This window comes from Bombina bombina, chromosome 2 (assembly GCF_027579735.1).
Source record: "Bombina bombina isolate aBomBom1 chromosome 2, aBomBom1.pri, whole genome shotgun sequence".
Classification (NCBI taxonomy): domain Eukaryota; kingdom Metazoa; phylum Chordata; class Amphibia; order Anura; family Bombinatoridae; genus Bombina; species Bombina bombina.
Genome location: NC_069500.1, coordinates 361032030 through 361051924, shown reverse-complemented (window position 1 = coordinate 361051924; position 19895 = coordinate 361032030). Strand labels below are relative to the sequence as shown.

The 19895-nt window shown below is 40.9% G+C and overlaps 1 protein-coding gene across 1 annotated transcript in view; it reads right to left on the bottom strand.

Annotated features, from left to right (window-relative positions):
• The window catches only part of KNTC1 (kinetochore associated 1), a 1377837-nt gene that overhangs the window by 531005 nt on the left and 826937 nt on the right, over positions 1–19895 (bottom strand). The window contains exon 39 of the mRNA XM_053701768.1: positions 12975–13138. Within this exon, the coding sequence (XP_053557743.1) occupies positions 12975–13138 (164 nt within the window). The remainder of the gene's footprint in view (positions 1–12974; positions 13139–19895) is intronic.

Genomic DNA, 19895 nt, shown 5'->3' with positions numbered 1-19895 from the left:
CAACGATCGGCACCACCACTCTCCGATGCAGAGAGGGCCTCAGAGTGGGCCCCTTCTGCATTGGTAACTCTGCAAATCTATTTCTGAAGTGCCACACTCGTGGGGCATGCAGAAGTAGCGCATACTCGCTATTTTGCGCAAGATCGTGGCAGAAATAAGTCCAGGACTGCATCAACATACAGGGTACGTCGCTGGTCCCTAAGGGCATAATGACCAGCGTCGTACGGTGCTGGTTGTTAAGGGGTTAACTTTTTTTTTCTTGATATCCTATGTTAAAAAATTAAATTTATGCTTTCCTCAAATTTATTTATTTCTTGACACAGTGAGTCCACGGATCATCATTAGTTACAGTTGGGAATATCACTCCTGGCCAGCAGGAGGAGGCAAAGAGTACCACAGCAAAGCTGATAAATATCACTTCCCTATCCACAATCCCCAAAGGAAATAAGAGAAAGGAAATAACCCAAGGTGCAGAGGTGCCTGAGGTTTACAAAACAAAGAACTGTCTGAAAAAAACAGGGCGGGCTGTGGACTCAGTGTGTTTAAAGAAATAAATACATTTATCAGGTAAGCATGAATTTAGTTTTCTTTCTAAGGACACGGTGAGTCCACGGATCATCATTAATTATTGTTGGGAATCAATACCCAAGCTAAAGGACACAGATGATAAGGGTGGAACAAGACAGGTAACCTAAACAGAAGGCACCACTGCTTGAAGAATCTTTCTCCCAAAAGAAGCCGCAGCTGAGGCAAAAGTATGCAGAGAGGACCAAGTTGCAGCCTTGCAAATCTGTTCCACAGAAGTTTCATTTTTGAAGGCCCAGAAAGAAGAAACAGCCATCATAGAAGGAACCGTGAGCCTTTCAGGAGGCTGCCATCCAGCCGTTTCATAGGCCAAACAAATTATCCTCTTTAGCCAGAGCGAAAGAGAAGTAGCCCTAGCTTTCTGGCCCTTGCATTTCTCAGAGAAACAGACAAACAAAACAGGAGACTGACGAAAGTCCTTAGTTGCCTGCAAGAAGAATTACAGCGCACGCACCACATCTAGGTTGTGCAACAAACGCTCCTTACGAAAAGAAGGGTTAGGACACAAAGAAGGAACAACCATTTCCTGAATAATATACCTGTCCGAAACAACCTTAGGAAGGAAACTTAACTTAGTACACAGAACCACCTTACCAGAATGAAAGATAAGGTAAGGGGAATCATACTGAAATGCCGAGAGTTCAGAGACTCACCTATCTAGGAAAACATACTGTAGGCTCAACAAGCCTGCAAAAAAAACTCTGAAAACAAGGATACAACTCCAGGAGGAGTAACAGATTTAAACACAGGCCTGATTCTGACAAAGGCCTGACAAAAGGATTGCACGTCTGGCACATCCTCCAGACACTTATGGAACAAAATAGACAAGGCACAAATCTGACCCTTTAGGGTACTTGCTGACAAACCTTACTCCAGACCCTCCTGGAGAAAAAACAAGATTCTAGGAATCCTAACTCTACTCCAAGAGTAGCCCTTGGATTCACCCCAATACAGATATTTACGACATACTATATGGAAAATCTCTCTAGTCACCAGCTTATCAGCCTGTATCAAGGTCTCAACGACCGAATCTGAAAACCCACGCTTAGAAGGAACTAAGCGTTCAATATCCAAACAGGCAGCTTCAGAGAAAATACATTTTGATGAGAGAAGGGACCCTGATCAGAAGGTCCTTACTCAGAGACAGACACCAAGGTTAGAAAGATGATATCTCCTCTAGATCTGCATACCAGGTCCTGCCAGGCATGCAGGGAAAAATTGAATTACCTATGCCTCTCCAGTTTGATACGAGCAATGATTTATGGAAGAGGAGCAAACTGAGAAACAGTGATGTCAGACTGAAAACCCAAGGAAACCCCAGGTGATTTAAAAGAGCAGCCTGCTGATCTATAACCCTTTAACATAACTTGCAAGCTTGGTGTACTGCCATCTCCAACTCAAGCACACCCCATTGAGGGTTAACTTGGAGAACACCTCCGGGAGAAACTCCCCGGGATGAAAATTTGGACTGGTCAAGAAGACCGCTCCCGGTATTCACTCTTGAATGTGAATAGCGGATAAACAACGAATGTGAGCCTTCCCCCACTGAACATCCACTCCAATCATGGCAAAGGAACTACAGGTTCCTCCCAGGTGGTTAATGTACAACCAGAACCGGAAAAAACGGAGCAATGTAGATCCCTTTCAACTCCAAAATGGATATGAGAAGAGCAGACTCCTACCAAATCCATAATCACCAATACAACAGGGGCTAGCGACCGTGGTCACTATTACTCAGGAAAGTCTCCGGAAGCATGTGCCCCAAGACCGAAGCACCCAAGAACTGGAGAATGCGGTTAACATCCCGCTACCTCTCGCAAGCTAAGCGAGCGCTTTACCACTAATTCTAGATCTATCCTCCAAGACAGAGCCCCTGGTCCATTATCTGAACATGCATAACAGCAGACACTCAGATGGAATCGAGTCAAGGAATGATGTCCAATGAAGCAACCATCAGACCAATTACCTCCCTACATCGAGCCCCTGAAGGGCCAAACAGTAGAATGCCAAAAAAAAAGGCAAGAGTAAAAAAATCCTCTATTTTCTGACCTCTGTCAAAAAAATAGTTTCAGAGATAGGGAAATTAATATGCCCCCTAAGAAACTACCCCTGTAGCTGGAACAAGGGAACTCATCTTCAGATTCTCTGTGGATGAAGAAAACAATTGCCTGAACCTTATGACATCCAGGAAAGGCACCACAGCAATTCTCTGAAACCTGATCACTGGCAATATAGCCCCCTCTGAGAGCTATGGCAAGGCCAAAGGAAAGACCCACAAACTGAAGGTGTTTGACAGAAAAGCAAAACTCAGTAACTTGAATATACCAGTCCTCCAGGCCTAAGGTCACCATGAGCTGACCCTCTTGGAACAACTGGAACTATCCCAGAGAAAGGAGGTTCCAAACGCACATCAAAAATTGCCTCACTTATCGGGCCCGCAGATAAAATTGAGAGGAGGAACCTGCCTCTGAGAGGAAGGTATAAATACTATGTTGGAAACCTAAGATACTAAGTTCATAGTCTATCTAGGACCTCTCGTATCCACTCGGAGACAGAGATACAGCCCCCCACTTGTCCGATTCACGGAATGGGGGCAAACTCCTCCAGGACTATTCATCTTGTCTTGAGGTAGAAAAGACCTACCGGAAAATCAGAAAAAATATCTCACAGATCAAGATCAAACAAGTCTTACCCTTGAAAAGGAAGCGCAAGAAGCTTGGACTCAAGGAAAAATTTGCTGACCAAAATAAGGTCACAACGCCCCGCGGGCTAGCACAGCGAAGCCAGATCGTGACTCTTGGCTGAAAGACTTGCATGAAAGCATCAAAATAAAAGAATAGCTAGTTTAAGAACCTTATTCTGTTCTGGATCTCATCCAAGGGAGTCCCTACCAATTGAAATCAGACAAGGCGTCACCTTAAAGGGACACTGAACCCAATTTTTTCTTTCCTGATTCAGATAGAGCATGACATTTTAAGCAAATTTCTAATTTACTCCTATTATCAAATATTCTTCATTCTCTTGGTATCTTTATTTGAAATGCAAGAATGTAAGTTTAGATGCCGGCCCATTTTTAGTGAACAACCTGGCTTTTTCTTGCTGAATGGTGGATAAATTCATCCACCAATAAAAAAGTGCTTTCCAGAGTGCTGAACAAAAAAAAAAAAAAAAAAAAAAAAAGCTGAGATGCATTTTTCAAATAAAGATAGCAAGAGAACGAAGAACAATTAATATGAGTAAATTAGAAAGTTGCCTAAAATTGCATGCTCTATCTGAATCATGAAAAAAAAATTGGTTCAGAAAGATGCCGCACTTGTGACAGTGGCAACACTCTACTACTTAGGCACTGTGCACCCTGACACTTAATGGAGACATCTCCTCAAGACAGGAAAAATAGGACAAAGAAACCTTGACTACTCCTATGCCTCCTAGCACAGTCAGGGACAGGAAAATACTCCACAGAGGAATCCCAGAATCATAAAATGTAAGAGATTCTTTAAGATTAACAATGATAAAACGTGTCAGAGTCGCATCAAGTTAGCTAAAACCTCCTTTAACATCACAAAGGTGTTCAAGATTAATCGAAGGCGTACAACTTCAACCTCAGATGAAGGAATTATACTGTCCAGGTCTGATATTTCAACTCAGAAACTACTGAATACTCCTCGCCAGCCTAGGGGAGGGACTACAGTGTAGCCAAAGTGGAACAGAAACCCTCAAATTCTGAAATTTTAAAAGCCCTCTTGCACTTTCCTATAGAAATAGGAAAAACAGACCAGGCCCCAGATACCGAAGAGGATACCTGGGCTCAATTCTGTATGCAAAACACTCCTCCTGGATATTGAGAGGAACCGCAGGGCACTTCATGTGATGCCATTAAGGCTTGGGACATAAAAGGAGAAAAACTGTTACATAGTCAGAAACAGTATCATCCTAAGAGACATTAGCTCACCTAATAATCATGCAGCACAATTATGACAAGCCACAAAATGCTACACGGCATAACAGTATAAAACAATCCTGAAGCACCCACATCCTGGTATTTAATATTTATATAACAGAGGGCAGGGTATGAAACACATCAGGGGAAACATATATTCATATATGGAAAAAATGCCCCCAAACATACGTATGAAAAAAACAGACCTATAATTAAAAGAATATTACCACTAACATTAATGGATAAGACCTCATGAGTGAGCCTATACAAGGCTTGGTAACAACTAAAATATTAGAGGTTGAACAACAGTTGATATCTGTAACGTCTTCTAAAAAAAAAAAAAAAAAAACACCAAACAATTATTGAAGTACTGTGTCACACAGAAGCCAAATAATTTAAACACAGTTCCGTAGCATGAAACATACCCCCATTTACGGACACATAACTCCGTTGTAATGGAGAAACAAAAACATAATTTATGCTTACCTGATAAATTCCTTTCTCCTGTAGTGTAGTCAGTCCACGGGTCATCCATTACTTATGGGATATTAACTCCTCCCTAACAGGAAGTGCAAGAGGATCACCCAAGCAGAGCTGCTATATAGCTCCTCCCCTCTACGTCACACCCAGTCATTCGACCGAAAACCAAACGAGAAAGGAGAAACTATAGGGTGCAGTGGTGACTGGAGTATAATTTAAAATTTAGACCTGCCATAAAAAACAGGGCGGGCCGTGGACTGACTACACTACAGGAGAAAGGAATTTATCAGGTAAGCATAAATTATGTTTTCTCCTGTTAAGTGTAGTCAGTCCACGGGTCATCCATTACTTATGGGATACCAATACCAAAGCTAAAGTACACGGATGACGGGAGGGACAGGCAGGATCTTTACACGGAAGGAACCACTGCCTGAAGAACCTTTCTCCCAAAAACAGCCTCAGAAGAAGCAAAAGTGTCAAATTTGTAAAATTTGGAAAAAGTATGAAGAGAAGACCAAGTTGCAGCCTTGCAAATCTGTTCAACAGAGGCCTCATTCTTAAAGGCCCACGTGGAAGCCACAGCTCTCGTAGAATGAGCTGTAATTCTTTCAGGAGGCTGCTGTCCAGCAGTCTCATAGGCTAAACGTATTATGCTACGAAGCCAGAAAGAGAGAGAGGTAGCAGATGCTTTTTGACCTCTCCTCTGTCCAGAATAAACGACAAACAGGGAAGAAGTTTGGCGAAAATCTTTAGTTGCCTGTAAATAAAATTTCAGGGCACGGACTACGTCTAGATTGTGCAGAAGTCGTTCCTTCTTTGAAGAAGGGTTAGGGCACAATGATGGAACAACAATCTCTTGATTGATATTCTTGTTAGTGACTACCTTAGGTAAGAACCCAGGTTTAGTACGCAGAACTACCTTGTCTGAATGAAAAATTAGATAAGGAGAATCACAATGTAAGGCCGATAACTCAGAGACTCTACGAGCCGAGGAAATAGCCATTAAAAACAGAACTTCCCAAGATAACAGCTTGATATCAATGGAATGAAGGGGTTCAAACGGAACACCCTGTAAAACGTTAAGAACTAAGTTTAAGCTCCACGGTGGAGCAACAGTCTTAAACACAGGCTTAATCCTGGCCAAGGCCTGACAAAAAGCCTGAACGTCTGGAACTTCTGACAGACGTTTGTGTAAAAGGATGGACAGAGCTGAGATCTGTCCCTTTAAAGAACTTGCAGATAACCCCTTTTCTAAACCTTCTTGTAGAAAAGACAATATCCTAGGAATCCTAACTTTACTCCATGAGTAACTCTTGGATTCGCACCAGTGTAAATATTTACGCCATATCTTATGGTAAATTTTCCTGGTAACAGGTTTCCTAGCCTGTATTAAGGTATCAATTACTGACTCCGAAAATCCACGCTTTGATAAAATCAAGCGTTCAATCTCCATGCAGTCAGCTTCAGAGAAATTAGATTTTGATGCTTGAAAGGACCCTGAATTAGAAGGTCCTGTCTCAGAGGCAGCGACCAAGGTGGACAGGATCACATGTCCACTAGATCTGCATACCAGGTCCTGCGTGGCCACGCAGGCGCTATTAGAATCACTGATGCTTTCTCCTGTTTGATCCTGGCAATCAATCGAGGAAGCATCGGGAAGGGTGGAAACACATAAGCCATGTTGAAGACCCAAGGTGCTGTCAGAGCATCTATCAGCGCCGCTCCCGGGTCCCTGGACCTGGATCCGTAACAAGGAAGTTTGGCGTTCTGACGAGACGCCATGAGATCCAGATCTGGTTTGCCCCAACGTCGAAGTATATGGGCAAAGACCTCCGGATGAAGTTCCCACTCCCCCGGATGAAAAGTCTGGCGACTTAGGAAATCCGCCTCCCAGTTCTCCACACCTGGGATGTGAATCGCTGACAGGTGGCAAGAGTGAGACTCTGCCCAGCGAATAATCTTTGAGACTTCCATCATCGCTAGGGAACTCCTTGTCCCTCCCTGATGATTGATGTAAGCCACAGTCGTGATGTTGTCCGACTGAAACCTGATGAACCTCAGAGTTGTTAACTGAGGCCAAGTCAGAAGGGCATTGAGAACTGCTCTCAATTCCAGAATATTTATTGGAAGGAGACTCTCCTCCTGAGTCCATGATCCCTGAGCCTTCAGGGAATTCCAGACAGCGCCCCAACCTAAAAGGCTGGCGTCTGTTGTTACAATTGTCCAGTCTGGCCTGCTGAAGGGCATCCCCCTGGACAGATGCGGCCGAGAAAGCCACCATAGAAGAGAATCTCTGGTCTCTTGATCCAGATTCAGCATAGGGGACAAATCTGAGTAATCCCCATTCCACTGTCTTAGCATGCACAATTGCAGTGGTCTGAGATGCAGGCGTGCAAAAGGTACTATGTCCATTGCCGCTACCATTAAGCCGATTACCTCCATGCATTGAGCCACTGACGGGTGTTGAATGGAATGAAGGACACGGCAAGCGTTTAGAAGTTTTGTTAACCTGTCCTCTGTCAGGTAAATTTTCATTTCTACAGAATCTATAAGAGTCCCCAAGAAGGGAACTCTTGTGAGTGGTAATAGAGAACTCTTTTCTTCGTTCACTTTCCACCCATGTGACCTTAGAAATGCCAGTACTAACTCTGTATGAGACTTGGCAGTTTGGAAACTTGACGCTTGTATCAGAATGTCGTCTATGTACGGAGCTACCGATATTCCTCGCGGTCTTAGTACCGCCAGAAGAGAGCCCAGAACCTTTGTAAAGATTCTTGGAGCCGTAGCTAATCCGAAGGGAAGAGCTACAAACTGGTAATGCCTGTCTAGGAAGGCAAACCTTAGATACCGGTAATGATCCTTGTGAATCGGTATGTGAAGGTAGGCATCCTTTAAATCCACTGTGGTCATGTACTGACCCCTTTGGATCATGGGTAAGATTGTCCGAATAGTTTCCATTTTGAACGATGGAACTCTTAGGAATTTGTTTAGGATCTTTAAATCCAATATTGGTCTGAAGGTTCCTTCTTTCTTGGGAACCACAAACAGATTTGAGTAAAACCCTTGTCCGTGTTCCGACCGCGGAACCGGATGGATCACTCCCATGAGTAAAAGATCTTGTACACAGCGTAGAAACGCCTCTTTCTTTATCTGGTTTGTTGACAACCTTGAAAGATGAAATCTCCCTTGTGGAGGAGAAGCTTTGAAGTCCAGAAGATATCCCTGAGATATGATCTCCAACGCCCAGGGATCCTGGACATCTCTTGCCCAAGCCTGGGCGAAGAGAGAGAGTCTGCCCCCCACTAGATCAGTTTCCGAATCGGGGGCCCTCACTTCATGCTGTCTTAGGGGCAGCAGCAGGTTTTCTGGCCTGCTTGCCCTTGTTCCAGGTCTGGTTAGGTTTCCAGCCTTGTCTGTAGCGAGCAACAGCTCCTTCCTGTTTTGGAGCAGAGGAAGTTGATGCTGCTCCTGCCTTGAAGTTACGAAAGGCACGAAAATTAGACTGTCTAGCCCTTGGTTTGGCTCTGTCTTGAGGCAGGGCATGGCCTTTACCTCCCGTAATGTCAGCGATAATTTCTTTCAAACCGGGCCCGAATAATGTCTGCCCCTTGAAAGGTATGTTAAGCAATTTAGATTTAGAAGTCACATCAGCTGACCAGGATTTTAGCCGCAGCGCTCTGCGCGCCTGAATGGCGAATCCGGAATTCTTAGCCGTAAGTTTAGTTAAGTGTACTACGGCATCAGAAATAAATGAATTAGCTAGCTTAAAGGGACACTGAACCCAATTTTTTTCTTTTGTGATTCAGATAGAGCATGCAATTTTAAGCAACTTTCTAATTTACTCCTATTATCAATTTTTCTTCGTTCTCTTGCTATCTTTATTTGAAATAAAAGCCATATAAGCTTTTTTGGGTTAAGAACTCTGGACAGCACTTTTTGATTGGTGGATGGATTTTTTCCACCAATCAGCAAGGACAACCCAGGTTGTTCACCAAAATGGGCCGGCATCTAAACTTAGATTCTTGCATTTCAAATAAAGATACCAAGATAATAAAGAAAATTTGATAATAGGAGTAAATTAGAAAGTTGCTTAAAAATTCATGCTCTATCTGAATCACAAAAGAAAATTTTTGGGTTCAGTGTCCCTTTAAGGGTTTTAAGCTTGTGTGTAATCTCATCTAATGGAGCTGTGTCAAGGGTCTCTTCCAGAGACTCAAACCAAAATGCCGCCGCAGCCGTGACAGGCGCAATGCATGCAAGGGGTTGCAATATAAAACCTTGTTGAACAAACATTTTCTTAAGGTAACCCTCTAACTTTTTATCCATTGGATCTGAAAAGGCACAGCTATCCTCCACCGGGATAGTGGTACGCTTAGCTAAAGTAGAAACTGCTCCCTCCACCTTAGGGACCGTTTGCCATAAGTCCCGTGTGGTGGCGTCTATTGGAAACATTTTTCTGAATATAGGAGGGGGTGAGAAAGGCACACCGGGTCTATCCCACTCCTTAGTAACAATTTCAGTAAGTCTCTTAGGTATAGGAAAAACGTCAGTACTCGTCGGTACCGCAAAATATTTATCCAACCTACACATTTTCTCTGGGATTGCAACTGTGTTACAATCATTCAGAGCCGCTAACACCTCCCCTAGTAATACACGGAGGTTTTCCAGCTTAAACTTAAAATTTGAAATGTCTGAATCCAGTTTATTTGGATCAGATCCGTCACCCACAGAATGAAGCTCTCCGTCTTCATGTTCTGCAAATTGTGACGCAGTATCAGACATGGCCCTAGCATTATCAGCGCACTCTGTTCTCACCCCAGAGTGGTCTCGTTTACCCCTAAGTTCTGGCAATTTAGACAAAACTTCAGTCATAACATTAGCCATGTCTTGTAAGGTGATTTGTAATGGCCGCCCTGATGTACTTGGCGTTACAATATCACGCACCTCCTGAGCGGGAGATGCAGGTACTGACACGTGAGGCAAGTTAGTCGGCATAACTTCCCCCTCGTTGTCTGGTGAATGTTGCTTAACATGTACAGATTGGCTTTTATTTAAAGTAGCATCAATGCAATTAGTACATAAATTTCTATTGGGCTCCACCTTGGCCTTTGAACATATTGCACAAAGAGATTCCTCTGTGTCAGACATGTTTAAACAAACTAGCAATTAGACTAGCAAGCTTGGAAAATACTTTTCAACTGAATTTACAAGCAATATAAAAAAACGTTACTGTGCCTTTAAGAAGCACACAAAAAAACTGTCACTTTGATATAACAATGAACTGGTTTAGTTATAGCAATCAATTTTTCATATGAAATGCATTAATTTAGCAAAGGTTAGCACCCATCAGCAAATGGATTATTAACCCCTTAATACCAAAAAAACGATTGACAAATAAATACGTTTTTTATCACAGTCAAAGCACAGTCTCACAGGTCTGCTGTGAGTGATTACCTCCCTCAAACTAGTTTTGGAGACCCCTGAGCTCTGTAGAGACGTCCCGGATCATGCAGAGAGAATAAGGAAGACTGTGACTGAATTTTTAATGCGTAGTAAAAGCGCCAAAAATAGGCCCCTCCCACTCTTAATACAGCAGTGGGGAAGCTCAGTAACTGATTTTATGCAAAATAATCGACAGCCAAGTGGAAAATAATGCCCATAAATTTTCACCAAGTACCTCAGAGAAAAAAACGATTAACCTGTCAGTAAACGTTTTAAATAAATGAAATAAGAATAAAAGCCTGTTGCTAGTCGCTATCACTGCAGAGAGGCTAGAGTTATATGTATACAGTATTTTCTTAGTGAAGTGCCATTCCCCAGAAATACTTTGGTGCCAACATACATACATAACAGCCTGATACCAGTTACTACTACTGCATTTAAGGCTGTACTTACATTATATTGGTATTAGCAGTATTTTCTCAGTCAATTCCATTCCTTAGAAAATAATATACTGCAACATACTCTGCCCGCTGTCCCCTGTTCTGAAGTTACCTCGCTCCTCAGAATGGCCGAGAACAGCAAATGGATCTTAGTTACGTCCGCTAAGATCATACACAAACTCAGGTAGATTCTTCTTCTAATACTGCCTGAGAAGAAAACAACACACTCCGGTGCTGTTTAAAACAACAAACTTTTGATTGAAGAATAAAAAACTAAATTTAATAACCACACTCCTCTCACACATCCTATCTATTAGTTAGGTGCAAGAGAATGACTGGGTGTGACGTAGAGGGGAGGAGCTATATAGCAGCTCTGCTTGGGTGATCCTCTTGCACTTCCTGTTAGGGAGGAGTTAATATCCCATAAGTAATGGATGACCCGTGGACTGACTACACTTAACAGGAAAAAAGGAGGGCGTTCACATGCCCTGCTCCGAACATTGTCCCGTACGGAAGCAAATGGCGCAAATCCGCCATACTGAGGGAAGAAGAGGGCGGATCGTGTCACATGCCCTGATCCAAACATCACCCCTTACGGAACAAATGGCACTTATCCGCCATACTGAGGGAAGAAGAGGGCGGGAGCAAAAAAAAAAAAAAGCTTAAGTGCTTCTTCCCTTCACTCAAATGTCATGTACATTAGTTCAGTACCTCTAGGGTAACAAACAGATATATGCCGTTCATTTCAGAACCTCTAGGACTCGGATGTCTATGCTATGAGTCTGTGTAAAAGCGCCTAGTGCTGTATCAGGTATCAATTATCGGAGGGACATTATGTACCTCTATCTAAGCATATCCATGTAAAATTCAACCTGTACATTACTAATAAATGATGAGCTAAAGAACAATACCCAGTCAGGGATACTTCCAAAAAGTATTAACCCCTAGTCTCTTAAAGTCACAATAAGTGCCTGCGTCCTGCCCAAGATATCCTGCCTCAGGATATACATGTCCTATGATGATGCAGTATAATGTCAGAAGTGCAAGTCCCCCGAGCATAGAAGATCAAGCACTTACCTGTATCTAGCTGTCCGGCAGGAGGGCAGCTCACCCAGCTTGAGTGGATAACGTTCCTCACAGAGACCTGTGAAACAAATAAAGGCTAGAGTAAACCTACTCAGGCTTACTATACCCGGGCAGCAACATGTAAGGAAAACTCAGCCAGGCCGACCTAACAAGTTCCTAACTGCTTTAAAGCCCCCACTGAAGAGACTGATGTGGAGTACAGCTAGACCCAAACTGCGATGGAAAATCAGAGCAAGCCTGCTATGACTTCAAAACAAAAAAAATCTTGATATTAGAATCTTTATCAGACACCTAATTACTTCACCTCGTCCTTGCACTAGAGGCAAAGAGAATGACTGGGGATTGTGGGTAGGGAAGTGATATTTATCAGCTTTGCTGTGGTGCTCTTTGCCTCCTCCTGCTGGCCAGGAGTGATATTCCCAACAGTAATTAATGATTATCAGTGGACTCACCGTGTCATTAGAAAGAAAGCATATGTACATATCCATGCCAGTGGTTGGTGGCTACATACATTAGTCTCTTGTCATTGTCTCACCAGATGTGTTCAGCTAGCTTCCAGTAGTGCACTGCTGCTCTGGAGTTGATATAACCATGTGTTTAATCCCTTTGTAGAAGTTAAACACATAGTGTAATACATTAGATTAAATTTATTTTTTGTACTTTTGTTATTCCTTTAACATTAGCATCACATTATTGAAACTGATAACGATTCCCAACACCTTCATAATACCAAGTGGAATACATTCTATAAATGCAAAGTGACATTTTTATAAAAAGGGGTGTGTAAAAAATAATTCAATCTTGCACACACATCTTCATGTGGCAGGAAATGTATCATTAAAAAGTACAAGACTATCTACAAAATGATTTAATGCTGAGCAGGCAGGTTTGAACGCTTTTTCTGATAGGATAAGAATGGCATCCTTAAAAGATAAAATACAGTGGTCACTCCAGAAAAATAAAGCATAAAAAGTAGCTTCTTTATGAAAGTATAACATTACCTTCATACTCAATTGCTTATCCATATTATTAGAAACACCATGCTGAAGGCATGATCCAAAAGCTTGAATTAAAAGACGCAAGGTGAGTTCACACTGACTGCATTCTTGCAGATTTTCCAACAGTGTAAATGTTGGAGTTTTAGTGCGAGATAGTAAACTCTCTCCTATAAAACAGAGACATTAGGAAATGTAAAATGTTTGACGTTTATTACACAGTAAATTGTTCAAAACAAGTACCCATCTCCTATTTGTACATACAGTGTAGTGTATATGATTCAAACAATTCAGATTCCAAGAATTACAGGACATATAATACACAGAAAAAACAAAATACATTCAAATTCAAATATATACCTCATGTCCTTTAATACTGCAGCTGTTTAACTATTCTTTAGTTATATTTTAATTAACCTTCTAACCAAAATGCAGCATGCAATCTATATAAGATCAAAGAATACAATTATTATTTTTTTTTTATAAAAAATATTTTATTCAGAGCTGCATTCATTAGGTACAATAGATGGTTGTAAACAGGTCCAACATCTAGTTGTAACCAAATGTTTTACTATGTCTGCTACATGTTACAAGACCTTCAGAAAAAAAAAAAAAAAACCTTTCAAAAAAAATAAAAGAACTCAGTAACCACGCCACAAGAGCAATCATTTTTAAGTACAGGTAAAGGAAGACACCTTGACATAAAAGCTTATAAATCTAAGGAAGGAGAGAGCTGAAGAAGAAATGTCAATATTTTGATCTTTATCTTATCCCACACTTACCATGTGAGACCCCCATTCCCTAGGGCGCATGGAGAGAAAAAGTACCACACTCCTTTTACCTGTAAAAAAGGTGACTCTGTTATCCCTTAGGTCATTCTAAGGCCAATCATATGATGAAACGAGCAAAAATAGGGCCTGAGAATCCCTGGTAAGTGTTGGATAGGATATAGGCAAAGACATTGAAAGCTCTGCTTTTTATTGTTATAATTTATAGTCGTCTTCTTATTCTACACTTACTAGGTGAGATCAATACAAAGCAGTGCCAAAAGATAAGCGTGAGACAGAGAAACAAGACAAAGGCAATAAATACAAAAAAGGACATAATTATTAGGAAACCACAGAATGAAGGATCCGTCAATGAAATGTTTCAGAGGCTGACTGAGCCGCACACAGCTTGTAATGTGAAATTAAAGTATGGGGATTTTTCCAAACTGCGACTTGACAATCCTACTCAATTCAATACATGCCTTATTCTTCAGTGCCCAAGATGTTGCTTTATGGGACAGTCTAGTCAAAAACATAATTTATGTAAGAACTTACCTGATAAATTCATTTATTTTATGATGGCGAGAGTCCACAAGCTAGTTACTGATGGGATATACATGCCTACTAGGAGGGGGCAAAGTTTCCCAAAACTCAAATGCATATAAATACATCTCACACCTCATTTATACCTCAAGTTAATGTATAGCCAAGTTAGTGAGGTATATAAGGAGTAAAAGCATAAAAAAGAGGAACAGGATAAATAATGTGCTACATACAAAAAAAATCATAACCCCAGAAAAATGGGTGGGTCTCAAAGAATCTCGCCACCATGAAAGAAATGAAATTATCAGGTAAGTTCTTACATAAATTATATTTTCTTTCATATAGTTGGTGAGAGCCCACAAGCTACTTCTTGATGGGATATAATACCCAAGATGTGGAAGTCTACGAGTAACTATTATGCTTACCAGATAAATTCTTTCCTTTCCTGGCAGGGAGAGTCCACAACTTCATTCCTTACTGTTGGGAAATACAACACCTGGCCACCAGGAGGCGGCAAAGACACCCCAGTCAAAGGCATAAATATCCCTCCCTTTATTCGAGACGACCCAATAATAGGACATAAGGTAAAACATAATCCTAGTTTTATTTTTAGAAAAGCCCATACATTAAAAAATAAACTATCATCAAGTGAGTTTTTAGAAAAAGGGGAAACAAATGGATAGAGATTTAGATGGTAATAAATTGGTAGGTTTCTTCCTTTGTATATCCTGCACATCTTGCAAACATAGTAGTAAATTGAAAGAAATAACACTATTTCATAACAATAGGAAATTTGAGATAAGAGAATTGATCAAATGCACAGGCAAAAACATAATCTATCTTTTGAAATGTTCATGCAATCTGTATTATTTAGGACAAACAAGTAGAACCCTTAAAGATAGAATACGGGAACATCTACTTTGCATAGAACATGGGAAATCTGACACAGCAATATATAAGCACTTTATTGGGAAGCACTATAAAAGCACCAAAGATTTGTTTTTCTGGGGGATAAAGAAAATTGCACCTGATAACAGGAACACTAATATAAGGAATCTACTTTAATTAAAAAAACAGTATTAATTTTTAATTTAGGCACCCTACATCCTAAAGGTTTAAACGCAGAAATGTATTTAAACCATCTTATATAAATCCTTTTCACTAAAGTATATAAGAAACAACAAAATTAGGTTCAAGAAAAAACAATTTTAATTTTTCTTCTGAATACTCACATTTATATGAGTAGCACTGTATTTTATCTGCTCTAAAAGAAATCTGTTTTGCTGCTAGAGTAATGTAAAGATATGTATATAATCATCTAAAGATCAGTAACAATTTATATGTACCCACCTATATGTTTTCAATGAACAACATGTAATGTTATCTAAAAAGAAAGAGAGAGGACATGTTCGTTTATCCTCTTAAAAATATTTATATCAAGAAATTGAATAGTACCAAATTGAAACAATTAAGACCAGCAAAGCTAGGGTTAAACACTAAACACATCCGGTATATAAGGCCGAAATAATGACCCTTCAGACATCTTGATAAACGCCTGAGGGCTGAAACGCGTAGAAGCTGCTGAAGGAATCATACAGTGTTTTTAATAAACACCTGCGAACAAAGGCTGGATGGGATTAAGGATATTACAAACCCTTTCAACAATTTTTTTTAAGAGTAAGCCGCATGAAAAAGACAATCCTTTATACATAAGTAAACGTATCCGACGATTATATTACTTCTCAGGGTATCAACCTGTATCTTGTGTTTACACTGACAAGATTATACAGAGTAAGAGACCCAGATATTTGCTACTAGCAAAAAGTAATATACGTCTATATCGAGATACATGCTTTAGGTTTTTCTATGTAATCAAATCCAATACAACTACAAAGAATTCAAATCCGGATCGACAAATTTCATTGGCCGGCAAATCTGACCTGTGATTGGTCCACCGGTATCACGTGCTCAAAGAAACAGTGAAGGATACTAACGGCCATCTCGTCACACTGTAACAGTGAGTATAAGGACATTGTTCTATATAACTATTATTGGAACACCTCCAAGCATATAATGGGACTAAAACAAATTCAATAAGAATAAACAAATATATCAAGGAGTTACTAAGTGTTTATATGGACTTTGGGTACGATATCGATACCCTGTTTTTAATGTTATAACATGTGCACTTAACATATGGATGCATCCGTTTTTTAATTACTATATGTACAATGGTAATATATATTAAATATTTTATACTGGGATAAGAATAAGCTTTTTAGCACCAACCTCTTTTTTTGTTTCTATTAAATATCCCTCCCACTTTCATTCGGCCGAGGAAACAAGGAAAAGTAGACACATATCAGGGTATAAAGGTCCCAGAAGAAAACCAAAAAGGGAGCTGCCCAAAAAAAGAATAAATTACGGACGGGGTTGTGAACTCTCCCTGCCAGGAAAGAAAGGAATTTATCTGGTAAGCATAAATTATGTTTTCCTTCCATAAGGCAGGGAGAGTCCACAACTTCATTCCTTACTGTTGGGAAAACAATACCCAAGCTCCAGAGGAAACTGAATGTATAACGGGAGGGAAGAAAAAAAAAAAGAGGCGGGCCCTAATCTGAGGGCACCACAGCCTGCAAAACTTTTCTCCCGAAAGCTGCTTCAGCCAAAGCAAACACATCAAACTTGTAAAATTTAGAAAAAGTATGTAAGGAGGACCAGGTAGCTGCCTTAAAAATCTGATCCATTGAGGCTTTGTTCTGAAAAATCCAGGAAGAAGCTACTGCTCTAGTGGAATGAGCCGTAATCCTCTCAGGAGGCTATTGTCCTGCCGTCTCATATGCTAGGCGGACGACACTTCTCAACCAGAAAGACAGGGAAGACGTAGTGGCCTTCTGACCCCTACGCTTACCCGCATAGATGACAAACAAACATGAAGATTTTCTGAACTCCTTAGTAGCCTGAAGGTAGAACTTCAAAGCACTAACCACATCTAGATTGTGAAGCAAAAGTTCCTTTGCCGAGGAAGGATTTGGACACAAGGAAGGAACAACCGCTTGAATAATGTTGCGATCTGACACCACCTTAGGAAGGAAACCTAACTTAGTACGTAAAACCGCATTATCTCCATGAAAAACAAGGTAAGGGGGGGGGGGGGGCAGAAATCTCAGAGACTCTGTGAGCAGAGGCAATAGCCAATAAAAACAAAACCTTCCAAGATAACAGTTAAATGTCAACATTATGCATGGGCTCAAACGGAGCCTGTTGCAACACACAAAGAAAGTCGTCTTTCTAAATAAAGGTCTGATCCTAGTCAGAGCCTTAACGAAGGACTGCACATCCGGATGCTCAGCTAATATCTTGTGCAGCAACACCGACAGGGCCAATATCTGTCCTTTCAGGGAACTAGCAGATAGACCCTTCTCCAGTCCATCCTGGAGAAAAGATAAAATTCTGGCAACTTTAACCTTATGGTGGATGCGTTGAGTAACTGGCTTACGAGCTTGAATCAAAGTGTCGATGACACTCTCAAAGAGACCTCTCCTGGCTAAGACTAAGCGTTCAATCTCCACGCAGTCAGTCTCAGAGAATCTATTTTGATGAAGGAAAGGACCCTGTATCAGCAGGTCCCTGCGACAAGTTAACCTCCACGGAGGAGATGAGGGCATCCCCACCAGATCCACAAATCAAGTCCTTCGCGGCCAAGATGGAGCACTTAGAATCAGTGACGAAAGGCAAAGAATGATGGGGGGGGATGGGGAAGTAGGAGGGATATTTAAGCCTTTGGCTGGGGTGTCTTTGCCCTTTCCTGGTGGGCAGGTGTTGTATTTCCCAACTGTAAGGAATGAAGTCGTAGACTCTCCCTGTCTTAAGGAAAGAAACAGCCATTTCCGCTGAGAAATTAAATCCAAAAAAATAAGTTACATTTTCTTAAAAATTCAAAAAACTTAAATCATAGGCACAAGAATCAAACTGAGAAAGCTGCCTGAAGAACCTTTCTACTAAAAGCTGCTTTAGAAGAAGCAAAAACATAACAATGGTAAAATTTAGTAAATGTTTGCAAAAAAGACCTGCAGATTTGATCAACTAAAGCTTAATTCTTGAAAGCCCAAGATGTGGCAACTGAACTTGTAGAATGAGCAGTTATTCTCTGTGGCTGTCCCACCTCCAAATAAGCTTTATGAATCAGAAGTTTCAACCAAGAAACCAAAGAAACAGCTTTATCTTGATGGAAAATCAGATAAGGAGACTCGCAAGAGAGAGCAGACAATTCAGAAACTCTTCCAGCAGAAAAGATAGCCAATAGAAATAACACTTTCCAAGAAAGTAGTTTAATGTCCAAAGAATGCATAGGCTCAAAAGGAGGAGCCTGCAAAGTCTAATACCAAATTTAGACATAATTTCCTCCTGAGGATCGCTGGACCTGGAGAGTTATCTGGGATGTTTCTTGTTTAGATGAGAGGCCATCAGATCTATGTCTAGAAGACCCCACATCTGCACAATCTGATAGAACACATCTGGATGGAGATACTACTCCTCCGGATGTAGAGTCTGACGGCAGAGATAATACGCTTCCCAATTGTCCACACCTGGTATATGAATCCCAGTTATTAGACAAGAGTTGGATTCCACCCAAGAAAGTATTAGAGATAATTAATTCATTGCTAGGGGACTGCAAGTCCACCCTTGATGATTAACATATGCCACTGTTGTGACATTGTCTGTTTGAAACCGAATATACAATTCTCTCTTTAACAGAGGCCAAGACTGAAGAGCTCTGAAAATAGCACGGAGTTCTAAGATATTGATTAGTAACCTCGCCTCTCGAGGATTCCAAACTCCTTGTGCTGTCAGAGACCCCCAAACAGCTCCCCAATCTGTGAAACTTGCATCTGTTGTGATCACAGTCCAGGTAGGACGAACAAAGGAGGCCCCTTGAACAATAAGGTGATGTGTTAACCACCAAGTCAGAGAGAGTTGAGTCTTGGGATTTAAGTATATGAGATGTGATATATGAGTATAATCTCTGCACCATTGGTGCAACATGCAAAGCTGTAGAGGTCTCATATGAAAACGAGCAAAAGGGATCACGTTCAATGCTGCATTCATGATACCTAAAACTTCCATGCACATAAGCCACTGAAGGGAATGATAGAGACTGAAGGTTTAGACAAGCTGAAACCAATCTCAAACATTTATTTTCTATCAAGGATAGAGTCATGGACACTGAATCTATCTGGAAACCTAAAATGGTGACCTTTGTCTGAGAAATCAAGAAACTCTTTGGTAAATTGATCCTCCAACCCTGTCTTTGAAGAAACAACAGAAGTTGTTTCGTGGGAGATTCTGCTAAATGAAAAGATTGAGCTAGTACCAAGATATTGTACAAATAAGGAAACACCGCAATACCCTGCTCTCTGATTACAGATAGAAGGGCACCTAGAACTTTTGAGAATATTCTTGGTGCTGTTGCTAGGCCAAACAGAAGAGCAACAAATTGGTTATGCTCGTATAGAAAAGAGAATCTCAGAAATCGATAGTTATTTGGATGAATCGGAATGTAAAAGTAAGCGTCCTCTAAGTCTATTGTGGTAACAAAGTGACCTTGCTGAACAAA